This window comes from Pholcus phalangioides, unplaced genomic scaffold (genome assembly GCF_987345545.1).
Source record: "Pholcus phalangioides strain wild (caught in Gottingen) unplaced genomic scaffold, Ppha-v1.0 ptg000008l_1, whole genome shotgun sequence".
Classification (NCBI taxonomy): domain Eukaryota; kingdom Metazoa; phylum Arthropoda; class Arachnida; order Araneae; family Pholcidae; genus Pholcus; species Pholcus phalangioides.
This window is the reverse complement of record NW_028301601.1, coordinates 54,835,281-54,861,711: the sequence shown is the minus strand read 5'-3', so window position 1 is coordinate 54,861,711 and position 26,431 is coordinate 54,835,281. Positions and strand designations below refer to the sequence as shown.

The following is a 26,431-nucleotide window of genomic DNA, read 5'->3' as shown; positions in this document are numbered from 1 at the left end:
AGTGAAGAAAAATATGTAGTTATAATTGAGTTCATTGCATTTTAATCAACATCACAATTAAGGTTCAGTAACATTCTCTATGAGAATCAGTCTGGGCTACTAATTATTGATGTTATAAGCAAGGTGTTGTTACAACCAAGGTTGTTATAACCGAGTTTTACTGTATATTGATTGGTTAATAATAATCAAATTACTTACAAGGTTAGATTCATTCATTAGAAAGCGTTTTAGGTTCCTCCCTTTTCAAAACAGCTATTAAACCACACATACACCTCATAAACATTCCTCTGTGAAATTTCAAACGGATTGGTGTATATGAACGACCCTAAAAAATATTTATGATATCAAAACTATTCATCTTACATGTCAGAGAAATGCTGCCATTGGAAGTGAAAGTGGCAGATGCCAGAATTTTCGAGTTTAATATAAGTATCACGTGTTGAAAATCACCAAAACTGATGATTCAATTATCACATAAACTAGGGCTTTACAAATTTCAAGCACCAGGTATGACAAAAATTGGTAGTCACACCTGAAATTGTTCACCTGTGAGGATGACATAAAACTTTTTGAATTCATTTCAGCAGGTCTACCAACACAGAACGGGATCGCCAATTCAAGAAAAAGGTTATCATCAAAAATACCCTTTGATCAAGCACCACAGAAACCAAAAGCATCCCTAGGCTTATGTCATACTCGCTATAGTCTCCTCCAAATTTTTTCTCATAATCACAAGACAAATTCCTGGGCTTCTCTTACTAACCTTCTGCATACCCAGGAGGTAGACTCTTTGAAAATAGCTGGTCTCTGGCAATGATGAATTAACACTAAACAAAAGGCTACTACTACCACTAAATCACACATGTACCTCATCTCCATTCCTCTGCAGAACCTCTAACGAATTAATACATGTGAGAATGTGCGTGTACGTGTAGTGAAACCTGACATGAAGTTTGTTTCTGTGTAATGCTTGTTATGTGTAGTGCTGACATCTGCCACCAGTTTTTCTAACTATGAATGCAGTGTAATGATTGAATAATTAATCATTGTAGGCTTGTTGCTCTCTGTGGCGAGACTTTTTAATGGGGAGATCGACTCGCATTTGTGCCTCGAAGTTGGGAACCACAGGAAACCAACTTCAGCCGACCACCACTATGGTGACGGTGGGGTTCCAACCCGGATCCTGGCGATGTGAGACCATCATTATGACCACTCGACCACCACAGTGGCTAAACAAAAGGCTACTAATTTTGTATTTGAAAAAAATGGAACCATCCCCGTCCAAGAGGAAACATATTGTCAGCTTAGGCTAAGGTGAATTCAAAACGTCAAAGATTAGCAGAGAACTTCAAACAATTTCTATTATTAACAACTTTGTAAGTTGGAGAGTGGCCGCACTGAAGAATTGTTTTCAAAATTTTGAAAAGAAAACAGAGACAAAATTTCTAGAGATATTTAAGGTGAAGAAACTTCAGAAAATAACCAGAATTAAATTATCAATATCCAATAGTATTTTTTTTTTTCATTCAATACAGGTCTCTTCATGATTATCCCATTTCCCATGCTGCCTAAAATAATATTTTTTCATTATACTCATAATTGAAACAGCAGAATCAAAAATTTAAGAAATATAGGAGGTTGGGATGGGAGTAATTAAATATTTTACAAGCCGATAAGTGTCTATCAAAAGCTACCTAATTAACTCCGAAGTAATTTTCAATTTGCTATAGATGGCCAAACTAAAACCATCAAGAAGGTTTAAATGCTGACTCAAATGTCCCTTCGTTCCGACTTCTCTTCCTGCCCATGAAATTAAAGTTTTCTACAAAATTTGCATCCGCTTTCTTCATTAATTTGAAACGATGAAGCAAGAGTTCTCGGGCAAAATCATAAAGCTGCACGTCAAGATAATTTAACTTCCGTATTCGATCAAGATATGATCTAGTGATTGCACTTCGCGCTAAGCTACCGTGAGTGTCATTAACTTGATGAAAAGGCTGAAGAAAATGCAAATGAAATGTGCTTTCAAATAAGTACTGCGATATTTTCTGATATTCGCAGAGGCCAAAAAATGCCATCTTCCGCAAGTTTTCCTTGGCACTTGCAAGCATCAGTAGGTCCCTCTCTTGCTGAGACATGCTCGACTGGTTGTAGCAACCTACTAATGTGAGATCGGCAAGCATGCGAGTTTGGCGGTTTATGGCCAGGTTTGACTTACAGCTCATAAACTCGTCCAAAGGCACATCTCTCCAATCTTCACCGATGAAGCATGGCGGAAGTTCTTTGAGTGTTGGCATCCTACCAGCACACAAATGTCTTGAGGTTTTCCAGGTGGCACCTCTCTGCACATGCCGAAATTCACTTAGAAAGCGTGAAACTGGGTCTCGAAGCAAAGTGATGTAATAATACCTGAGTAAAAAAAAGTAACCATTAAACTTATTACACAAAATCGACTATCTTCACCACAAGATGAATGAAAACCAATGGAAAACAATGTTTTCTAGACAAACATGGAATTGTCATATCCGTTGAGAAAACATCAATTTTCATGTTGGTTAGTTGAAAAAATCTGTTGAATTTTGAATAAACTAAATTCAAAACCCTATTCATTTATTGTGAAGCAAGCATACAAAATTTCTTGTTAAAAACAAAATACAGTAAAACTTTGGATTAAAAATAACTTTGTATATGCAAGACAAGCAAAAATTTTGAAATTTTCAACAGAGTTTTACTTGATACATAAAAAATTTCTCGCACTACAAGTATGGCATAGGCCTATACCAAAGTTTTCCAGATTAGGACTAGTCTATAAGATGCTCCTTGTATTGTCTGTCAAGCACCATGTGATCACAACTAAGCCAATGGTTCTTTGTTTCTCACTGGGAGCAAGGCCGTCTCAATGAGTTCAGAGGCCTCATTCATTTTTCGTAGCTACTTTAATTATTTTAATGAAAGACCAAATTAAAAATATAGAGGCCTACCTAAAGTATATATCTAGTATGCATATGAGTATTAATCAAAAATTTGAATTGTTTCATTGATTGACTTGGACCCCCCTTCCTCTGGTCTTGTGGGTTTCTTCAGCATGGCCCTGGTCTTTGACCACCTGCTTATATATATTTGTTGAGACAGAGCGGAGGGCTATGCTCTAGTTAGGAGATCTTGGGGTTCATTCATTAGGATGCCATTGACTATGGCAGGGGTTGTCAAACTTTTCGACAAGTGGTGCACCTTTCACTAATCAACGCTTATCCATGTTCCTCAGAGAAGTTTAACACAGAGTCTCTTTGAAAAACTATGTCAGAGAGTCAGCATTCCACGCGCCCCTGACGAAGGTTGCCGCAAAGTTTGAGAACCCCTAGACTATTCCCATAGTATCATTCATGGCACAAGTTCGTAAGAGACTGTCTCACCCACATGTTTCATCCTTTTTTCACCAAATTTTAGACAGCTAAAACAAAGATGGCACAAATGCCACCTGCCCTTAGCCCATTTCCAAATGTTATTGGAAATTCCTACCATCCTGCCAGTAACTAGCAAATGCCAAATCTAGTTTTACGATTAAAAAATATCTAACAGTGTATACTGTTTCCATCTTTTATGATGTTTTTTTCACTCTCTTGAATTCATTATAAAATTTTTGCTATATTATATGCCCATTCGTGGGTGCTTTTTTTTTTTTATTGTGCCAAAACAGTGATACTACTAACATTCAAAAAGTTCAGAGAATTATTTTTCCAGTGGAAGAATAAATGAAAGAACCTGTTTATTTGGTGTTTTCTTTGAAGTAACTACCATATGCAATTATGCATTTTTGCCATTGTTCATACAAAGATGTAAATTCGGATTGAGAGCTTTATTTTTATCACATCCACCAGTATCTTAATCACTGCCCCCTGCACTTCTTTGGAACCTGAGAATCGTTGCCAGAAAATTTTTTATCTGAAGAAAAAATCATATGGGACAAGATCAAGAGAACAAATTGGTTTTGGAAGTATCGAAATGTGATTTTTTGACAGGTAATGTGACACCAGGAGGGACCTGCGAGTCTTTAAACGTCTGCATGACTCAGGGCCGTGTTCACCGGCATGGTTTAAACTGTAGTCACAATTTTTGGATAAGAGATCAAATAATACAGCCCCTTTCATTATATAATTACCATGGCAGAGCCCCACAGAATTCCACTGTATACTTTTACTCAAAAAGAGTTCAAGTTCGGGAACAGGTGCGATACGGAAAAACAATAGTATTGCAACACACTTTTTTGTCCCAAGTATATAAACGCATAAACTGATCATACTCATTTTGCGTGATCAACTTACCGTCTCTTAGAGATTCCTCTCTCGGTCTGGTCCATGGCACTCTCGACACAGTTTGTGAGTTCAGTCCAATCAGCATGCAGTCCACATTTCCAGCCAGTGGAGTACCTACTGAACAGCCAGAACTTGTCGTCACTGTCGGGTCTGAAACAGCGACATTTCTTACGGCCTTTCCTACACTGACAAGGTTGCTCGAGGTCCAGGTCTCTGACTAGGTGCCGGCCGAAAGCCGTCCCTCCAGTCTTCTGAATATGCAGGAAAACGATGACGTCGTTACCTTTGATGTCGAAGTGGAAATCGGATTTGACGAGATCTTCAAAGGACAGCGTGTCGCGATCCCGGTCAACGTCCACGGGCAGCTTTTTGAGCCGCTGCTTTATCAGTGGATGGCCCATGAAAGTCAGCGGGTGGCCCATGTTGTCAGCCACCACGTGTTTCAGGCTGAGTTTGCTCCACGTGTCGGACCTGAACCTCGAGTAATCCCAAGATAATCCGCCGCTCAGGGCGCAGACACTGTCCGGGCAGAGCCATCCCAGCAGGACCAGACCCAGGACCGTCACTAAGATACAGATGCCGAGAAGAAGGCGATATTTCACGCTTTTCTTCATTGAATGCGTTTGAAAGACTCCCGTAAGTAACCATGCAACATGACAGCCGCATTAATTATCCGATAACTATGCGGCGAAACAAAAATTTCATTACGCTACGAGGATGTAAACACATCCTTTAAATAAAATGAGCAGCCATAACAAGGGTAGGAGGGAAAGGAAAAATAATAATAATAGAGTTCAAGAAACAGTTGGGGGCGGTAAGCGTGGGATGACCCTCCAACTGATATAGTTGACAAAAATAAAATAAAATTGTAACAATCGTTGAATTGAAAAAAAAAAAACAATCGTTCATAATTGAAATATATCATTTCAATTCTTACAATAGGCTGAGATATTAGGGTAAATGCTTTTATTTGGTATAGTCTCAAGTACAATCAATGATGAATTTGTTAACAGATCAACTTGAATCAATTTTTGGGTACAATATTAAAGTATTTGAGGATGTTAGACTATGTTTCAAGTTTTTATATTTATAAAATGGTGATTTAATCATAAGATTGGTCGAAAAAGATCACAACCGTCCGTAAAGGTGGACTTTGGTGTTTAGAGACCGGTCACAGCCGTCTATGTTTATGTGTGCACTCATGGAGCAAATTTCGTCCACATCCCGTAGTGAAGATAAAAAAATCAATTTAGAGGCATTCCCAGCTGGTGAAGAATCAACGTTTTCTCACTCAGTTGATGACTGTGATCAAAATGATAAAAAGCAAGCGTTATTGAAGGTTTCATAATGAATTTTTATTTTAAAAGTTATTTCATGTAATCGATTTTCATTATTTGACATAGGTGTAATTTCCTCATTGGCGTAAACTTGTATCCGGCCAGTGGGCTCGAGCCCCCCCCCCCATAAAACCCTATGTAAATAGTTGGTTTGAGCCCTCCCCTCAATAACATTTTTTTATTTTGGAACAGCTTTGGTATAAGGGACAGGTTGGCGATTTTCGGCGACTTTTTTTTCCCGGCGCCAAATATGTCAGACGGCTCGAGAAAAAGCCGCCAGACACTACGTGCGCCAGAAAAAAAAGTCGCCAGCATAGAAAACAGTAAAAACAAATGGCATAAACAAAAATAAGCTGTGGAGTATTTAAAAAATAAGCTGTGGAGTATTTAAAAAATAAAACTGGATAAAAAAAAATGAAATCAGGGTTTAAATAAAACCCGGACCGTTGTGAATAAATAACGGTCCTGCTGTATAAATAAAAATAGTTTTGTTGACCATGAATAAACATTGATTATTTATTTATATTAACTGGTAAATCAATAACACTTTCAGACTGTTCACATAAACGTTGGGGAGGGGTTAATTTTCCTCACTTTAGATATTCTTTTAACTTCAGGGAGTTCAGTAGTGACTTCAAGGATTACGTGTGTGTTATCTTTAAAGTCAAGGCTGAACTTAGAAATTAATCTCTACAACCCCCACATGAGCTTGAAATGGGTATATGATATAGAAGCTATGCTTATCAGCAATGCTCAATGAAACAGGGCAATATTTTTTTTCTTATTTTTCTTTATTCTGTATTCAAAATAACTATTTCACTAAATCTGTGTAAGTCTGGATTCAAATCCTTGCCATAGTATCAATGTCTGTTTAGCCCAGGCATCTTTAACTTGTATCTTGTGAGCACCGTGGTGTTTACCGAACTTTTCAAGATGAAGCATTCACAACCTTTTTAGCCTGTGTGCCAGGTATGTGAGGCAGCTACAACTCACAGGCTAGAAACTGGGTTTTATACTACTACAACTAAACTAGACATGCATCTCGTCCATATTCCTCTGCGGAACTTCTAATGAATCGGTTCATGTTGGAATGTGTGTGTACACATAGTGAACCTTCCATGAAGTTTGTTTCTGTGTAATGCTTGTTATGTGTTGTGCTGCTATCTACAATCAATTTTTTTTAACTATGATGTTTTTCCCCTGAACTCATAGTGAGTGAAGTGTAATGAATGAATAATAATACCGTTGGAGGCCTGTTGCTCTCTTCTGCTAGACTTTTTAATGGGGAGATCGGCTCGCATTTGCACCTTGAAATTGGGAGCCATAGTGGTTTTTATACTGTTGACACTCGTTATAATAACCTCACTTTATTATGACCATTTCATTACAACGACTGGTAGGATAAGTCCCAATAACTATTATATTATATAACAACTATTATATATGTTTTCCTTTCGATACAACGACCCTCCCAATATTGCCTCAGTTTTCGATGGGACGAGTGGGGGATCATTATGTTGAGCGATGACTGTATCATGCTTCTTTTTTTCTACTACTATATTTGCCAGATGGACTTCCCCCTCCTAGTGAGCCAGATGTTGCATACTCCCCGACTAAAAGTTCCAACACCTATGGCTTATTTTGCACTCACAAGCTTATAGACTGTATGATTGAACTGTTTCTTCATTCAAACTGAATTCAGGTATTACCGTTATGCGGACTTGAGTTTGGGTGTACAGTTTGTCAAAGTTACCTATGAGTGCTCGTGACTTGAAAAGCTGAAAACCCAGGGCTTTTTATCCTTGCATTTACTTATCAGAGGGTCATAGCCAAAAATTTCTGTCAGAAGGGAATGACTGACTGGTATTTCAACCAAATTGAAGGATACCAAATTGACTTATACAATAGACTTAGCTATGTAATTTCATATAGTTGAAGCCATTGTTTATTTCACAGATTCTGGTGATGTAACAAGTCTTTCATTACATCACAACCAGTTTAACCCGTGAAATCAATATATATGAGTATATGAGAGACTTGTTCACTTCTGAAACTAATCACAGTTGGTGCCAAATCAATGGATGTTATAACAGGTTTTGGCTACATTTCAGGGCTGTCTTAAAAGCATCATGGGCCAAGTGGTTTTTCTAAGGCCCTACCTAGTAAATTCTAGAAAACTTTTCAACTTGATCTCATTTTTGTGAGGCCCCTGGGCCAAGATGACACTACTGCATATCAGTTATTTTCTAATTTGGCGAAGGTGGGAGTAGATCCTGGCTAAGTGTCCCCCCCCCCCCTGGCTACAGCCCTGACTTATAAAGTGGTTGGGAACTGGCTCTACACTTTAGGTCTCCTCCGAACTTTCAACAGCAGTGTATTATAAAATATTGCATAAAATGGTAGTGATGTCAAAATAAATAAATTAAATTTTTTGAAATCTAAAAATTCTTTAAAAACATTTTCATAAGTGAGCTTAATATTGATGTTGAAAGGGACCTTTACAAGGTGGTGGGTTCCAGGCTTCAATTTCAGTTGTCAGCTGAATTTCCTTATTTTTGCTAATTTATGCAATCATCATGTATTTTATACAGAAAAATAATTAACATATTATACCTTTCTTTTTTTATCATATTGATGATTGTAATATTTTTGTGATTTTTTTTTTAATACAAAAGCGATTTGAAGCAGTAAAAGAAAGATCCCATAAAATCCGAAAAAATTCCGCTTTAAGACAGCAAAAGACTGAACAGAGACGGACAAAAAATTTGCTTCGAAAAGTCATGAGAGATCCATCAGTGAAGAATGTAATTGAAGAAAGACATGAAGATGATAGCAGTGATGAAGGGTATACTATGTCAGGCAGTACTTTTCTCAAAATTCAATAATTTACATTTTTTGCTTGTAGTTCTTTTATGATTTTTTTCTTCTTTTTTTATTTCGATTTTCCCATTATTTAGCAGACAGGACAATGATTATTATTAATATTTTAATCACCAGGGTTTGATATATCTCAGGCACCAGTGTCCATATGAGGGAAAACATTGGGGGGGAGGGGATGCCTAGGGTCACTAGGCATCTCTCCTATGCAGGGTCATGAAGCGGATGTGTTACATTACATGATCATGAATTATTGGGGAGGGGGAAGGAACAACACTTATTCACTTGTGCTCTTCTTCTTAACAATACATACACCTCGTACATACCTCTGAGGCATTTCTAACCAATCGGTACATGTAGGCAAATGTTGTGTAAGTGTATGAAAATGCATGGCCCAAAAATATTTATGTTGCTAGAGTTGTGCTTGTTTCGAGTTCTTGCTGGTGCTGCCATCTGCATTCCATATGTGAAGTAAATATGGTAAATGCTTGAATTTTCATGTGATATAAGTATCATATTGGAGGTCTACCTATTCTTTACTACTGAGATACTTTTTCAAATGGGAGATGGGCCTGCATTCATGCCAACTCGCGTGCTGCAAAGATTAAGAAAGTGCACTGCATTAAAAAAATAAATTACATAGTATAGAGTATATACATAGAGTATATAGGAATGTATTTCTTGTCTTTTTGTGACTCCAGTTTTTTTTTTTTTTTTCCCCCTCATCAGGAATACAGAAGCCAATCAAAGTAAAGAGCAATGGCATGACATAAAGCCATTCCTCACTATCAATGACCATATTCGAGGTCCAGTTTCTCATGGAAGCTGCGGTCCAAAGGTAAAATATTTTTGCATTGTCATTTAGTTGTTTCGATCACCTGAAACGAACAATCCAGCAATTCGATTTGGAGTGATGATAAACAAGAGAGTAATTCAAATGAAAAATGTCTGCATTCGTTTTACTCCTTATCTGGTTATTCAACTGAATTCTTTATTGCAGTCTTTTTATCGCCTTATTTTGTATACATTTACATTGAAAAGTTAGTAGTGTTTTTACTTCACACTAGGGAGGCTGCCCCCAGCTGTCTTTGGCAACCAACCCCCTCCCTCCCGCCTTTCCTCTTCACAACATATCTTGTTTATTTCACCCCACTTCATCAGAGTGGTATGAAAAGTGACATGTGAAAGCACCAGCTTACTGACAAATTTTACATTAATAAAGAAACAAAAAAACAAATTTGATTCATCCAGTACATCCAGAAAACTTCCCCATGAGGGTCCCTAGACTGGAGCCCTGTTGAACTTCAAAAAATATTCACTTGTATTCAAAATAACAAATAAATTCCATGGGCCCAACCAATTACCTGGAATCGCAGAATTTTAGTGGGGCCCCAGACTGGCTTTATTTCAGGCTATTTACATTGCACATTTTATAATGTTAAGCAACAAAAATCAATGAGATTCATCCAGGGGGCCCCCAAAATGATACTTGTCAACTTTTCATACGGGTCCACACCTGGAAGCTTGTCGGATATAACCCCTGTGAGGGACTTGAAAATTTTTCATTTATATTCATTTTGCCAACAAATAAAATTGAGGGCCTCAACCAATTACTTGGGACCCAATATGTAGATTTTTATTGGGGGTCCCAAACTGAATTTGTCTCGGCCTTCCTCTATTGCAAATTTTACAATGCTAACAAAAATCAATGAGATTCATCCAGGGCCCCTGGAAATGAAACCTTTTAACTTCCCAGTGAAGGCATGTGTGCAATGCCTCACCCTGGACACCAGACCCTGTGTGTTGGTAGCACTGGTGATATATGTATAATATATATATACCTCTCGGCATGGTCCCCAGAAGGGCAGGGCTGACAGGGGCCGGAACAATTCTTAGGGGCCCGTGAAAAGCTGGTTTGGGGGCCGTCAAGTATCCCAGCCTAGGAGCCCTGCAGCAGGATGTGGGGACCATGCCTCTTGGTACATACATATAACTTGGTCCCAATGGATCAAACGGTTCCCAATATATTCAAGAGTTAAATTAAAACTTGACCCAAAATCATAACCGATTTCCGTAACAGAAAAACATAACAGATTTCCGTCACTTAAAATCATTACTAATTTCCGTTGCACAGAAACTGACCCTTTTCGAGTTTGTGATTTTGTTTTATAGAATAGTTATAATGTTCAGGAACTGGATTTTTTGAATTATAGAAATCTGCGCACACAGGTTATAGAAAGAAATAATAGTAAAGATGGCCAAAAAAAAACCCGTGCATTGCCCATAAGCCCATAGAAATGATAACATTTCTGAACAAAAAAGATTTCATGTTAACTTTTTAAGCAGCAATGATATCTTATCACCTCCATAATAGCCTCTTATTTCAGCATTGACAAGCCCAGAAATTTTGTAACGTTGATTTATCAATGGAAAACTTTTCCCTACACCCTTTAGTTTGCACCTGCTGAAAATCGGACGAAAGCTTACTTTTTTAAAAAGATATGACATTTTGGAAGGAAGGTTAGTGATTTCTAATTGCTGCTTGAAGGGTCAAGAAAATTGTAATGGTTTTACGGTATATTGGGGCTCTTGATTCCAAAACTGGTGTTGGTTTTGTCAAATTGGGTCTAGTTTTTGAAATAATGCATACCAAAATCTTCCTAAAATCACTGAAATATCTTTCAGAACAAAATCAGTGTTGAGCAGTGTAATTTACTGGGGTTTTCTTATACTGTATTCTATGGGAGAAGAGTTTGTCTGAGCAAACCTTTGCTGTATATGATATAAACCAGTGTTCAAGTAATGAAATTTTAATTACTTATTTTTTTCTATACTTGATTTAAAAATGTCAGATTTTTCTTGGATTCAATTGTTTTAAACAGTTCCCTAATTTCATTAATCAGAATGAAGTTGAAAGTCTAATCGATAAGTGTTTGAGTGAAGGTGATTTTGAACAAGCTGAAATTCTGAGTGACACTTTGGCTAACAGACAGGTATGTTCTGTAGCTTTACCAATTAATATTCTAATTTTTTTTTTACCTTCATTGTTTTGTTTATCTTCAAAATTTAGGTGTGAGCATGAATTCTCTGGTAAAAATCACAAATTCACCTGTTATTCTGAGTTACAAATGTACTATTTTTTTCCCCCTTGATGAATAATAATGTTGTGCTAAATTATTTCATGTCCAGAATCTGTGCTTTTCTTACTTAGCCCACATTATAGATGCACATTTTTGCTTTCTATGTTTCACCCAGGATCCCGTTCATAGTTTGTACAAAAGCAAAATTACTTTTTTGCTGGCCAAATATTGATGCAAAACACTGTCAAAATTGATTTGAATATGCTTAATCGGCACTGCACTGACATACTTTCTGAAATTGCTTTTCTGGCCAGATATAATTCTCAAAATTCTCAAATATCTGTCACTGTGTGTGCAAACATGGCATACACCAGAGACCAGGAATTCTTGAGTTTTGTGTTTCCCAGACCCCCCCCCCCCCGTGTCATTAAAGTGAAGAATGTGGACACTTTTACAGAAGTATATTCAGAAATTCAGAATTAATACTCCGAATGACATAATGGTAAAACAATTTCAGTTGTTTTTTCCATCCAAGCTGGCACCCCCCCCCCAAAACCTCTCCAAGGACCCCTGGTTGAGAACCCCTGTCATAGGCTGATACTAAAAGAGGATCATCATTAACCCCTTCAGTGATATGCCACAGAAATCTTTCATGGCTTTCTCATAGCATTAACCCTTTGATGGGCAGTGGTTTTGCTATAAAAAAAAAACTACCTTTTCAAAAAAATTTTCCTCAGCTGGTCGGTCATTTAGGGGTTGTCAATTTGGAAATATAGTAAAACCTCGTTAAGTCATCAACCTGATAAGTCGTCACTCCGGTAAAGTCGTCATTTTTCTTCAGACCCTTCCAGCTCTCATAGACCATAATGTTATTAAACCCTCGTTTACTCGTCGCTAATTTCAGTTAAGTCGTCACTATGAAAAAGTTTGAGAAAGAGGAACAGACTATTTTTATGGCTCCCATTAAAAAAATAGCTTGTTAATAGCATTGCCATATGCTTAAAAGTCACCATAAAATCCTATATACCCAAACGGAACAGTTTAAGTAACGAAAGTTATGCTGCGTAAGTTCATTTGCCGACTAAGGTTTTTGTAATGTTGGGAACTGTTCAAGTTAGATCTCATTTCTGCCTGGCTCCATTGGAGAAACTGGACGAACCGCGAGACACCCAGCTCTGTGGCAAGAAGCAATGTAAGCACTTCGCCCTGCCCCCTGGGGAAGGGCATCTCCAGCAAAACCAAAATTTATTGATATGTCAAGGATTACATATATATGTACAGTGCAAGGAAATCAAAAATTATGTAAATCAAAGAATCAAATTAATCAAGTTAAAGTCAAAGTGCAATGGGCACGGATAATAAATAATCATAGAAAGCATGGACTCTACTAATTTAGGACTTGAAATTTAAACAAAATATCTTTTTTGAAAAAAATTAGACATTCTTTCTCAAGTTGAGGTCTTCTGTTTACTGCCCAGGGCCCCTCCACCAAGTCAAAAGTGTTCACGATTACTTTGTAGTTGCATCATGAACTACTGATGAAAAATTCAAACACTAAAATTAAATTTGATTAAATTAATGTGCAATAGAGAGTTCTGTTATGAAGAAAAGCTACTTATTCAAACAGTTGCTCTATTAGTCTATAAATTAAAAATTACTAGTATAAATCAAAGTGTACAGTACACTTCACCACAATAATTTAAGTAATAAGAGATAAAAAAGTTGAGAAATTGCTATTATTTTTTCTTCGCAATCTATAAATTTTATTAATATTGTTATTTTGATGCATAATTTAATAAATGTCATATTACTTTAAATTTATACCATTTTCATAACATTGCACATTAAATCTGACGGAACTCCGCTTAAGCCGTCATAATTTTTTTTCAATAACTTGAGGTGAGGACTTATCGAGGTTTTACTGTATATGTTTTCTAAGACAGCAAAACTATTAAATGGCAGCACAAAATAGTTTTTTTTTTCTTTATTGACTTATACCTGAGCAAAGGGTGTCTCGTATTTTCAGAAATTTTATGATTTGTAAAGTTAAGGAAGTTGGAAGTGAGTAACATGAATGAATTTTGTATATAAATTTTTATTGAACAATTCTAGTTATCTTTACTTTCAACAAACTGAAAATTCGTCTCTGTGGTGGACAGTATCATATTTGCATACGCTGCAGGTTAACACTAGTAGAAACTATTAGGCAGCAAAGAATTTGCCTAGCAGGATTTTCTGAGTATGCCAATTGCTATTGGCTTCCATACTGAACTATATGTCTTAACTGAGGTTCAAATATGGTAGTGCGCCATCGCGATGACATTCTTGCACCATATGTTCGCACAAATTCTTTCTTTGATGGTACCTGATGCCATGTTTATGAACAATAATGCAACAGTTAACACAGTTTGTGTGGTCAAACATTATGTTCAGTCTGAAACATTGATTCGTATGGAATGGCCATCCAATTTTTTCTGACTTGAACCTAATAGAAGATATGTTGGACATCCTTGGAAGACTTTTAACTGCTTTCTGTTACCCTTGCAGAAGCTTCAATGAACTGCAAACCCCCAAAGCAAAATGTGTCAAAATCTGTGACGTATGTCGCAGAACAATTTGGAAGAATTTTAAGAAAAAGTGCAAAAAAACACATGTATGGGGATTTTTACCGCAGAACATTTCCAGTCAGCCGAGGGCTCATCGCAGAACAGTGCTAAACATTCTGCTTTGGGGTTGCAAACATGTCTTTTATGTGAATGGTCCCTGATACCCCTCCCCCCCCCCAAACCACCATTAATAATCAATCTTATTATTGGAAAACAGATGGACATTATATATGATATCCAGCAGAGGCATCAAATTCCATATTTGCCAGCCTCCTTCATTGAACTTTTTGTGACTCAATATATGATTGTTCTTTTCTACAGCAACTATTTGAGTTTCGGTTTTCTATTTTCTTTGCAATTTTGCCTGAGAGTGTCTTTTGCTTCATTCTATGACCTGTATGAATGCCAACAAAAAAGAAGAAAAACATTTTCTTTTATGAGCATATTTGTTTCACTTGCTTAAATTTGAGCAGTATTGTATGTTTAATAACCAAAAATATTTTGAAAACTTTCTTTATTTGTTTTTTACCAATGAAATAATAAATAATTATCCTTCTATTTATCCTCTTGTTGCAAAAAACTAAAATCTTAGAGTTTTATCAATATCATGTCATACAGGGGCAGTGGTTACACTGGTAAACCACCCCCTTCCCTCTCAGGGATGCAAAAAAAAAGGTTTCTCATCATATTTCACATTCATGATAATATTACATTTATCAAGTAATTTCATTAAATTATAAAAGCCCTGGATATTATATTCATCAAGTAATTTCAATAAATACTGTAGAAAGTAAAAGTTCCCCTCAAAGGGTTAAGCAAAACATGCCACTGATTGGGTAATGTGTAGTAGATATTTTTGGAACTTTAAGATTAAATATAAAAATTGTAAGGTTTTAAGGGATGCTCATGAGCATCAGACCTGCCAGTCCATAAATAAAGACCAGATATGACAGTTTTGTCTTATTAAACATTTGAAAATGTACAAAAATATATAAAAGCAGTAGTCTTTTTTTTTTCTTTTTTTGTGGTGAAAAAAAAATGCTGTAGCATAATAAAAAAAAAATGTTTCCTTGTATTATTCCAAGTTTGCTGTTAAAATCGCCAAAGCTTTTGATGCGAAGAGGTATTCTGAAGAATTAGCTGAAAAAGAGAAATTGAGGAAACAAAAGAAATTGAAAAAGCTACGTTGGGGGTAATTATATATTTATTTCTTGCATACATTGTTTCCCATGTATATAATGTGGTTGAATAGAATGCTGATTATCTGAGCTAACTTTTCTGGACAAGCCTGATCTGCTAAAAGAGAAATAATTATATAACAATAGAATGCTTTGAGCAGGGAATTACCTACATAACCTGAATGTTCTTGAATGTATGATAAAAATAAATAGCATAAACATCTCCAAACCCTGCTCCCTGTAAAACACTGGGGTAAATATGCTTGTATAATACTAATCCAATCTATGTTTCTCTGGGTTTGTTTTATGCTTGGCATAGTGGTTGGTTGGCTGAAGTCAGTTTTCCAACTTCAAGGAACAAATGCAAGGTCTTCCTTTCGGAAAAAAAATCTCGCCATAACAAATAAAGATCTTTCAAAATATAGTAAAACCTGTCTAAGACAAACCCTGTACAAGATGAAAACCTGTCTTAAACGGAATCAAAATATAGTCTATTCAATGATTAGTGCTTTTATTTGTGCCTTTATAAAACAATATTATTTTAGTCTGTTGACATTCCATTCCGTACAGGTTTCACTGTATATATATTTCATTCAAAAAAGCCAATCCGTAAATGTTCCTCACTTCCAGTTTAGAAGAAAGATGGCAACATATCAACCTTCACAACATTCACTACATTTTCATAGGAATTCAGTTTGATTCCGCAGTAATTTGTTCTGACACAGCTATGGTTGTAAATTGTCATTATGGTGACAGACTGGGACATTTAGTAGATTCAAGTCCATGTTCTTTGTTCATAGAAATATATGCTGCAGAGCCATAGCTGTAACTTATGATTTTTACCATCCGGGGCAAACATTATTTTGCCTCCCCATAAATTTTGTTGCCTGGGACAGTTGCTCCCCCCTGCCCCCCCCCCCCAGTTCCAACCCTGTGCAGAGCAATTGAGTTAGAGACAGCTAGCAGTATACAAAAGAGGTACTGTGGGCAGCTGTGAGCAACATGAACATGAAGTAAGCAGATTCCGGCAATAAACATAGTATTACTCACAAGAGCAGTCGTACCCCATTATCTGCAAGATTAATGATGTAAGTACATTTGAGCATGACTAAATTGTCAAACTTGACCAGGGCCAGGAATTGGGGGGGGGCCACTGCCCTAAGCAGAAAAGTTTGAGATAGAACACAAATATTGTTACAAAATCATTGAATTATACAGTGGTGGAAGGTGAAAAAGGAAAATTATTTTAATTATGTGTTTCTGACATATGGGCATTTTAACATGCCACAATACCAAGTGTCTATCATGAGTACATAGATTACAGTAAGAATCCCTGCCAGCCAGGTGAATGAATGAGGTTGGCTTGCTTGCATAGTAACAACGGATAGATGAGCAACAGTGCAACAAATCACTTAGCTATTTAACGCGGGTGCGCTAAAACATACATGCTTGAAAAACTAAAACGTGCATGTACATGATCAAGAACCATCTCCTTACTATGAGACGCAAAAAAAAGTGATCATCCTATGAAAGTGCCTTTGCTGACTGCACGTCACAAGGCCAAACAATTAGCTCGAGCACTGGAACAAATGCCATTAGACCCTGTCAGACCAGACACGACCCAGGCTCTGTCCCTTCTGGGATGTAGACCCATGTGGGAAATTGCATCTCCCTGGCCTGGGCCATTAGACCTTGCTTCACTGCACACCAACTCTGGTTATATATCGCCATACAGCAATTTCCAACCAGAAGAGTTGGGTGGGAAATGAAGACTCCATACATCGGTGGTCACCCCAGGTTCGGTAGGTAAAAAACTTGCTTGTAATGTTCTATGCCCGGATTCGAACCCATGGACCTTGATGGTAACCTTCATAGTGAAAGACAAGCATCTTACTTAGGCACAAGGTCATTAGACCCTAGGAACTTAGCAAAAGGTTGTTTGGATGGATAAGTAGAGATTCCCAATGGTGTGTGTGCCGATGATAGGATATAAGTGAGATACAAACTTCGTAAAGTGATGGATCATTCATGCCAACAAAGTAACCTCCAAACTGGTAGAATTCTTGTTTGGGAACTGTTTGCATGGACCAAAGTGGAACTTCTGATGTGTGTGTGGAAACATGAAGACTATGTGCTCCTGTTTGTGGAACTGCAAAATCCCATTGAAAACTGCCCTCCATTCTTCAACAGGATAATGCATCATGCCATTGTATCAGAATGGGTGAAAAACACTCCATAGGGGTTAACTTCCTGGTCAGCTAGGTCATCAAACCGCAATCCAATCAAGCACATTTGGGATGCTATCCAACAGAGATGTTCAGGCCATGTACCCCCTCCTCAAAATTTTTGAAAACTGTGAAAGACTATGCAGAAGTCATGGATTCCTATGCCATCTCTATGCTAAATGTCCATAGGAATCACTGCCGTTATCAGGGAAAAAAACAAATATTTATGGATTGTGTATAGATAAGAGTAGAAAAATTGAGTCTTTCTACAAAAAAATATGATAAACAACCCCCTTCCCTTAAGATTTAATTATTTATCTGTGAATGAAATTTGGATCTGCTGATTATATGTCACTGTAGATTATATGCAGGAAGTTATGTTAGAAAAATTAATGATGATGTCTATGAAAGAAAATTTTCATAAACAGTATCTTAATTACTTGGTATGACTTTAAAGTGTGATTCAAGTAATCAGCGTTATAATATTTTGATGCATTGAATACATTATAACTTCATCTTAATTTTTCTTACTCATTTCAGATTTGAGCCAAAGGAAAGGTGGCAAATGAAAGGAAACATGTAGGGGGAGAGGGGTAACCCACATGTATATATAGCAATTAAATTCATCAGTTGTATTCACCTATTCTGGTTTCATCTACATTCAAGAAATGAAAGTTTCATTTTCTTAAAAATTTATGGAGGGGGAGAATTATCTATGTGTGTGTGTGCATTTATGAGAAATAATGCCAATTTTTTTTAGTTATAAATTTGCATTCTGTGTATATATCTGAAGTAAGTTTTCTAGAGACCCTGGATTATAACATTTAATGGGCCGCTCACAATCTGACTTAATGGCTTTACGTACTGCCTTGGGCAGTGTAAGTCATTGGGTGGTTTGTGTTGGAACGGGAGCAACTTCAGATAAAGTTCTCACTCGTGCGAGACATCATTTCAGCATCCCTACCGGTGTAAAAGCAGCATCAGTAAAACTACCAAAAAAATTTGTAGCCGTGTTCCCAACTAGATGAAATGCTTATAAAAATAATAGTTTTCTCTGCCAATTATTCCATCCAATACATTCATAGTTTGAATTTTACAGAAAAAACATTTTTTATACAAAAATGTTTTTTCCTATACCCCTAATTTGGCACCCTTCTATCAAGTCATGCTTATGCAGTCTTGCCATTCCTTATCATTTAGCAAGAGTAGCTCACAGTTCCTGATAGCAGAGTTTGCTCAGCTGCTGTGTAGTCGGATGGGCATTATGTTGGACTCGAATTGCAAGGATCCAAGTTTGAACCCCCGACTGGCAGCAGTCATGGTCAGCTGAAGTTGGTTTTTTGACTTCAAGGGCAAATGCGAATAGGTCTTCCTTCTGAAAAAAATCTTAGTAGTCAGGTAGTAGTCTCTACATTTAATTGCACATATTAGAGTCTTTTTCATTGCCGGTTTCAGTTTCAGAAGATGGATCACAGCACCTAAACACATACATGCAAAAAACTTGCACGAATTCACAGTTAGGGGTCCACAATAATTAATTCTTACACAGTAAAATAGTAGTAGGGACGGCTCGTGAAGGAGGCGCATAGGCATGTGCCCTCCCTGAAAATTATGTCATTAATTTAATTCTTTAAATGGATTTGATACCAACTTAATACCATTGAATTTGTTTTTTCATTTTTAAAATAAATTTAATAAATTATAAAATAAAATTTTTCGAAAGCATCGATAAAACAAAAGTAAAGTTCATATCGTCAAGGTTTGGCAGCACTTTTCATGGAGAGAGCTCTGTATTCTTCTTTCCTCTTTGGCAGCTTTCCATCACGCGCCATATGAGATACCCTTTGATAGTATAAAAACCAGAGGAGGGAGAAAGGGGGTTGGTTAGTACAGGTTATTATGCTCATTTTGGGATCGCAAAAAAAGCATCGGGAATACTCATGCTGCCATCTACTTTCTTAAAAATCTTCTACCTTTTAAATCTGTTGTGTCTTCCAAGTTAGAATATATTTGAATAAAAAATGTATAAATATATGTATATATATACAGTGGAACTTCGGTTAACGAGCTTAATTCATTCCACCAACGTGCTCGTTATTCGAATCAAACTTCATAATAGGAAATAATGGAAACTCGTATAATTCATTCCACAATTATTCATTCACATAAAAATGACTAATAAAAATGTCATTCAATCAATAATAAACAAATAATAATTATACATAATATCAAGAATGCCATAAATAAACATACAATATGATATAATATTTTCAAATTAACTTACTCTAAATGACGAGAGGAAGAGGGAACTATCGTTTAGGACAATTTACAGACTCACTGCTGTTTGCAAACGTATTCTTTTTGCGTGAGTTTCAAAAAGAACCTTATCCAATGACACTTGCTTTTGCCTCTGTTTTAGGATTTCTGGGGAATGGTAAATTTCAGTGTTCATTGGCGAGATTCATTGCTCGCACACTGCTACAGCTTTATTTGGGTGGTTCTTTTCTACGGAGTTTTGCACAGATTCCCACGTTCTACCCATTTCTCTAATCTCATTTTATGTGAGAGACTCCTGCTTGCTTCTCTCTTCCTCAGATGAGATACCATCCATAAACTCTTGCTAGTGTGTGCAAAAGACATCCATCACTTCATCTACTGTTAACTTCTAGACATTATTCACCACTAATTCTTGAATGCCATCCTCAAGCACAAAATCTTTTCGACAAGTAGTGGCTCTTGTTTATGAGCTAGCCCCTCAAAATCGCATTCAATAGTGCAATCAACCCACAGTTTTTTCAAGCAGAATTTAAAAAAAAACTTCAAGTGCACATACACATCACTGCTATGCTACATCTTATTTCGTATGGTAAATATTCACACTCGTGCGTATGTTAAATTTTTTGACTGAGGCACGCTTACCGGATATCATGGAGGAATATTACCCAAAATTCCATAACACATGTATGGGTGAAAGCAAAAAACCATCAGCTCAGTTGTGATAACGTGAAAATAAATAGAAAAAGTGCAAAAAATTTTATCGTAATGCGAACCATCAATGTTAACCGAACCACTCATTAACTGAAGTTCCACTGTATATTTTATAATTTTATCATAGAAATTTATATACCTTTTAAATTAGAGTATAATATTTAGGCATCTGTCCAGACTTTTTTTGTAGGGTCCAGTTTTTGTGAAAAAGATCAGTAATTTTGTGAAAAATAAGTAATTTAGTTAATCTACACAAAAGAGATGAAATTCCAAATTTATGGTTTCATTAATTTTTATTTTGTGAAGGTCCGCTTTTCAGGTCCAAAATTTTGTGGAGGGTCTATTTTTTAGATCCGGGAATTTTGGAAAGGGTCAGTTTTTTAGACCCGGAGTTTTGTGAAACGTCTGGAAAACAGGTCCAAATTTTGGCTGGGCGCAGACCTATGATATTGGAAGAACAGTATGAATTTTCACACAATTTGTAAAAATCATTGCTGATGGCAACTGCTAAATTTAAATGATGGTTTTCAACGTTGTTAAGACATCGCTTAAGCTCACTGCACAAGCTATTTACGTAAATGTTGCATTGATAGAGTATTATTATTTTTGTACTGCATGTGGGTATACAGATAATGTGAAAAATAATTTGATAAACAAAAATGAAAGTTTTCAATGCAGTGCAATACTTTATTAATTGTAAATAGTGCATGTACTCAGGGCCGGAACTAGAGGGGGAGCAGAGAGGGTTATTGCCCCATGCAGAAAAATGTAGGGGGGTGTCAAGTTTTAGGGGGAAAACAAAGAACACCATTATATAAAATTATCAAATTTTAAATTGGTGGGGGTGGCAAAATCATGTTTGCCCTGCGCGGCAAAAATCCTAGTTACGGCCCTGCATGTACTTGACTACATATCATCACAGATAGGTGGCTGTATATTTTTTGAAATCTGCTCCTCTCCCCCCCCCCCCCCCCCCCCCCACCAAATATCCAACCACGAGCCGCCACTGGTAGTAAATTGTTCTTGTGATGATAGACCAGGGCTATGCATGAGAAAAAATGAGAGCTTGCCTACCCTAGTCATGTTGCAGAACAGCAGTGCATATACCAAATGCGCAAGTTGAACATATACTGTAAAGCATTCATTATAACAACCATGCATTACTGCAACGTTCCATTATAATGACCAGTACTATAAGCAAAGATGCCATTGACATGTTATAACGCGTCAAATACCAGAAATTTTGGGAAAGGACACATAAAAATTTGGTTCACAGAAAGAACTCGTCCCGGAGGACGTGTTTTTTCCTAATTTAACGTGTATTCCTAAATTTCCTAATTTCCGTGTTTTTTCCTTTAATTAACTGAGCAGTTAATTAAAAAAATAGAGAAAAACCTCCCCAACTTTTTTTCTTTTCACAGTCTTAATCACGATCACATGCGATATTGAAAAAGTGGTTATACTACTTCGTATACTGCACTGTATTGATATACACATGGGTTGTTGAAGATGATTTTGTTTCCCTTAATGATGGATCGTGTACAGAATTTTAAAAGAGAATTTCTGAGTTTTTACTCCTTTACGGATTTCCTCCCCTCTGGTTACATATCCGAAATCACTGTACTTTTGCAGCTATCTGCCGGCATTCAAAGACAGTGGTCTATACGACGCAAATTCGTTTTTGACGCAAATTTTATGATTGTGAATGCACATTTTTGAAAAATTGTAAAGGATTTGGAATGGCCGTTCAAAGTGTGAAACATTTTCCGAGATCGTTCCAAAAAAAAACGAATCTGTAAAAACTCTACCTTGAATATTCACAGTTTTGTTATCTAGCTACTATGTGGTAGTTACCGTTTCGCATCGCGGGTGTGTACGCAGAATCGGCTTTAGGAGGGGCAGAAGGATTTCTTCCACAGAAATTGTGGATCATTAATGCTCAAAAAGAATTTTAAATTAACATAGTATAAGACTGTATTTTCTCTCCAATATTTTAATTTTCTACAAAAATATTTTTTATTTTCGTGGGGGGGGGGGGGGGGGCCATACCTCTGATTTTGCCGATGGTGAAAATCTGAGTTTGGAACCCGAGATTGCATAGTGGTAATCGGCTAAAAATATGATTTTCTAAGGTTTTCCAATTTTGAGTTGGCTGTTCCTTTGAAAAAGTTCTGGTCGGCGGCCACGAGAAAATCACAGACCTGCAACACAAATATGTATATATTAAATTTCAAATTTATGAAAAACCAATTTGGAGGATAGATTCAGGGCTGCAACTGGGGTGGGAGGAGAGCAGGCGGGTCTAGTCCCCCCCCCCCACAGGCTCTGGACTGGGGGGGGGTGTCAAATTCACCCTTTATAACTGCTTCTACATTACACAGGGTGCCAAAATGTGTGCTTGCCCCATTTGAGAAAGTATCTAGTTGCAGCCCTAGATAGATTGCACCACCTACTGAACACAAAACATACTGAATGCTGGGCACACAAATACTCTTGAGTTTCACCAACACAAATCTGACATAGCTTCCATATTCAGGTGTGAAAATATGTGGCAGTTAAATGGCGACAGATCAGAGTGGTGGACCAAAATCACTTTGCAAGGATTGGTATGAAATCCTTGCTGGTATGAATAGAAAGAATAGAAAGATAAATGTCTGAGAGAGAGGGAGAAAATCTCATTTGCTTTTTAAATTTAAATCAGAAGATATTATTGAAAGAGCTAAGATTTTTTTAAAGAAATTAAAAGTCTTTGAATATTAAAAGAAATGAGCTTTTCAAGCTTTTCCTACTAGTAGACAATGAAAGTTAATGAACCTTTTTGTACAGAACATGTTTTTAGAAATGAGCCATTTGATTCACAGAGATACCTCCTTCTCCTACCCAGAACATGGCTCGCCGCTCTGTCTCAATGAAGAGATATAAGCAGGTGATGAAAGACCTGGGGCATGCTGGAAAAAATTCATAAAAATAACAGTGAATTATGGGAGAGGGAGGGACCATACTTTTTTTCAAGATAATTTTTTTCGAGAGGGACCCACTTTCACTCAAAAGGGACCCAGATTTTTTGAATACCCTGGTTCCTGGAACCCAGGTAAATTAAAGTACAATGGCATCTCTGTATAAGTCCCAATTTTTTTCCTATTCACCCCATATTATTTTTCATCTGATATAACAACCATTCAATCCAATACATCTCTGCCCTGCTTATTGTTTTGCAAAGAAATGTTTAAAAATGCATTTTTGTCAAAACTTATTGTTTGCAAAATTGTGTTTAACCTTGACATTGGAGAATTTAGTGTATAAATGTAATTAATTATTGGAATTTTATTATTATTTTCTAATCTGATGCATTTCGGTCGCAACTGTTTACATCATAACAAAATGAATAACATAATATTTTATCTCGTCTAAGTATGAATTCCTTCAAGAAATATTTCCTCAAACATTCCATATAACACTCTCCTGATACGTGTTTTTTCTATGGAACAAGAGCGGGGTTGTTTTAAGGACCATCAACTGTATATATATATGTTATGAGTTGTCCACTTGTGCAAAACTCGTGAAGCGCCAACCAGATTTTTTTACAGAGAAAAAAAAACTTTCGTAGAGTGTACTTTTTGCGCTGACACTTGTTAAAATGTTAATTTTATGCCGTCAAATTATTAAATTTCAAGCAGTCAGCTTGAAAAATTCACTCTACAAAAGTTTCTTTTTCACTTTCTGTAAAAAATCTGGTTGGCTTTTCACAAGTTTTGAAACTGGACGACTCATATATATATAGATATACATAGAATATGTATACATATGATATATACATATTCTATGTATGATAAGGCACTGTCATAACTCTCAAGAGCACAGCAATGTGAAAATGGTTGTCCTTTGTTCATTTCGGTTTCCATGATGACATTAAATTTACAATTAGCATCAATTATTTTTAGCTTGTAGATTGGATTTTGATATTAGATGGTGCAAAGACCTAAGAGATCATCATCATGCTGTGCCAAACATGCCTTTAAGTAAAATCATGATTCCCTGTAGAAATGAAAAACGATAATGCACAATCAGCAAAGAGAAAAAGTTCTACCCTGACATGTTTTGGCCTTCATGGGAGCTGTTTTCAATGCGAAACAAAAAAGAAAATAATTTTTCTCAAAAAATGAGGTCAGAATGAGGTTTTATTTGTTTTGCCTTGAAAACAACCCCGTTGAATGCCAAGACATATGTTGGTGTTAAAAATGATCATTTGCTGATTGTACGTTGTCTCTTTCCATTTTTAATCTTGGGTAAAGTTATTGATTCAAGTGATGTTCTGTATGCGCAAATAAGAAATTGACTGGAACAAAAAACAAGTTATAAGTTGCCTACTTGTAAAGGCACCAGTGCCCCTATATATGAGATAGGTGGTCCTTTCTCTCTCAGTTCAGATTATGTATGTTTGCTGATTAGCAAGATTAAAGTGTTTCAAGATGAATTGTATTAATTCAGTAAAATGACAGGAGGAATGATGGTACCTGGAATACATTTAATTAGGGGGGGGGGGTGTCATAGAGATCAACTATACTTTTTATATTTTAAGTAGTTTCAGGATTTGAAGTAATACATCAATCATCAAAAGAAGAGGTTTTATTTTTCACCGCAGATGCAAGGATAATACTCTTCTCTGATGCTGTAAAAGCAGTTAGATATTCTCCATCTATCAAAATCATGCTTGACAATTTTTGGTTAACACAATGAATAATATATACATTTTGTCCGAACTTATTTGTTTTCCTGTAAGTTATCATTATTGGGCTGCAAGACGATGTAGGAGGCTAGATGTTTTCTTTTCTTCTTTTTTTCCAAGAGGCTTTCTCAAGGAATCTATGAAACGTTTTGTACATTGTAAAATATAATTCATAATTTCTCCATTAGACAGTTTCATTATAATGCCTCACAATGGCTGAATAAAACAAAAATGCAAAATTTTAGCTTCAATAAGGGGGGGGGGGGGAGTCTCATTTTAGAACTCACCATATCTGCTTACCATATGCCTCATTTAACCAAAAGTGATGGTCATCATACTTGCAAACTGGATTTATATATATATATAGTTATCATTTGGTTATTGTTATTAGAAACCCTAGAGTTCTGATGTGATTACATAAAGTGCCGTGGACTGTATGTATAAGTTCTCAAGTTAAAATTGGCATGTTCTGAGTAGTCTACAGACTTAGCTGCCCTAATAAAAGTATGAAACTTTAAAAAAAATGAAAGAAAGGGTTTTTGCAGCCTCTTTAAAGATTTAAAAGAGGATTTTGGTGAGGAATCACAATGCAAATCAAAAGAGTTTCACCAGGAAAGCATTTTCCTGTAAACTTAATGTCATACTTTTTAATGAAGGAATAAAAATTAAAATTATTCTTCTCAAGATGTTCAGATGTGTCTCATGAAGCTTGAATAGTTTGATCCCAACAAAGTTGTGGCTTTTGTTTTGGCAAAAAAATTTTATGAGTGCTACAATTTGCATAGAAAACACCACTAATGACGAACGTTGGAACTGATCTTTTTTGTTCTGAATTTTTTTCTCATCCCTTCGTTAAAACATTCTCAAAGTTTCATGACTTTCTGAGAAATAGTTACAGCTTTGAGTAGGTGAACTTTAATGGTGTACATTGTGTATATTAATCCACGGCTTGACAAACTGGGAAAAATGTTAGGTGCCATCCAAATTTCGTGAGTCAAGAATGATTTTAATTCTCAAGAAAAACGGTCCTAAGTGATATTTTTTCAACTTTTCCTAGACTATATCTTTTTTCTGTGTTAAAAGACAAACTGTCATGAAATA

General features: G+C 36.3%; 2 protein-coding genes across 3 annotated transcripts; one reads left to right on the top strand and one right to left on the bottom strand.

The window, feature by feature from the left end:
* Positions 1-1,227: 1,227 nt before the first annotated feature.
* On the bottom strand, positions 1,228-5,077 carry LOC149084545 (heparan-sulfate 6-O-sulfotransferase 2-like). The gene is made up of 2 exons (XM_089234958.1): positions 4,323-5,077; positions 1,228-2,409 (listed from the first exon to the last, which is right to left on the bottom strand). Exons 1-2 carry the CDS (start codon positions 4,925-4,927, stop codon positions 1,749-1,751), a joined length of 1,266 nt encoding a protein of 421 aa, XP_089091084.1. The 5' UTR covers positions 4,928-5,077; the 3' UTR covers positions 1,228-1,748.
* Positions 4,880-18,255, top strand: LOC149084544 (protein FAM204A-like). 2 transcript variants are annotated; one of them, XM_089234960.1, is made up of 6 exons: positions 4,880-4,949; positions 8,326-8,495; positions 9,257-9,365; positions 11,431-11,520; positions 15,299-15,405; positions 18,157-18,255. In XM_089234960.1, the coding sequence occupies exons 2-6, from the start codon at positions 8,431-8,433 to the stop codon at positions 18,197-18,199; spliced, it is 414 nt and encodes a 137-aa protein (XP_089091086.1). In that variant the 5' UTR covers positions 4,880-4,949; positions 8,326-8,430; the 3' UTR covers positions 18,200-18,255. The 2 variants fall into 2 exon arrangements, with proteins under 2 accessions (XP_089091086.1, XP_089091085.1); XM_089234959.1 differs by lacking the exon at positions 4,880-4,949 and adding an exon at positions 5,482-5,652.
* Positions 18,256-26,431: the final 8,176 nt, after the last annotated feature.

Excerpts from the sequence above, each read along its gene's own strand:
- LOC149084544 (XM_089234959.1), top strand. The coding sequence starts at position 5,497 with ATGTTTATGTGTGCACTCATGGAGCAAATTTCGTCCACATCCCGTAGT. Across the intron at positions 5,653-8,325 it reads AAAAGCAAGCGTTATTGAAG|CGATTTGAAGCAGTAAAAGA; the intron begins GTTTCATAATGA and ends TTAATACAAAAG. Across the intron at positions 8,496-9,256 it reads GATGATAGCAGTGATGAAGG|GAATACAGAAGCCAATCAAA; the intron begins GTATACTATGTC and ends CCCCCTCATCAG.
- LOC149084545 (XM_089234958.1), bottom strand. The coding sequence starts at position 4,927 with ATGAAGAAAAGCGTGAAATATCGCCTTCTTCTCGGCATCTGTATCTTA. Across the intron at positions 2,410-4,322 it reads AGAGGAATCTCTAAGAGACG|GTATTATTACATCACTTTGC; the intron begins GTAAGTTGATCA and ends TTTTTTACTCAG.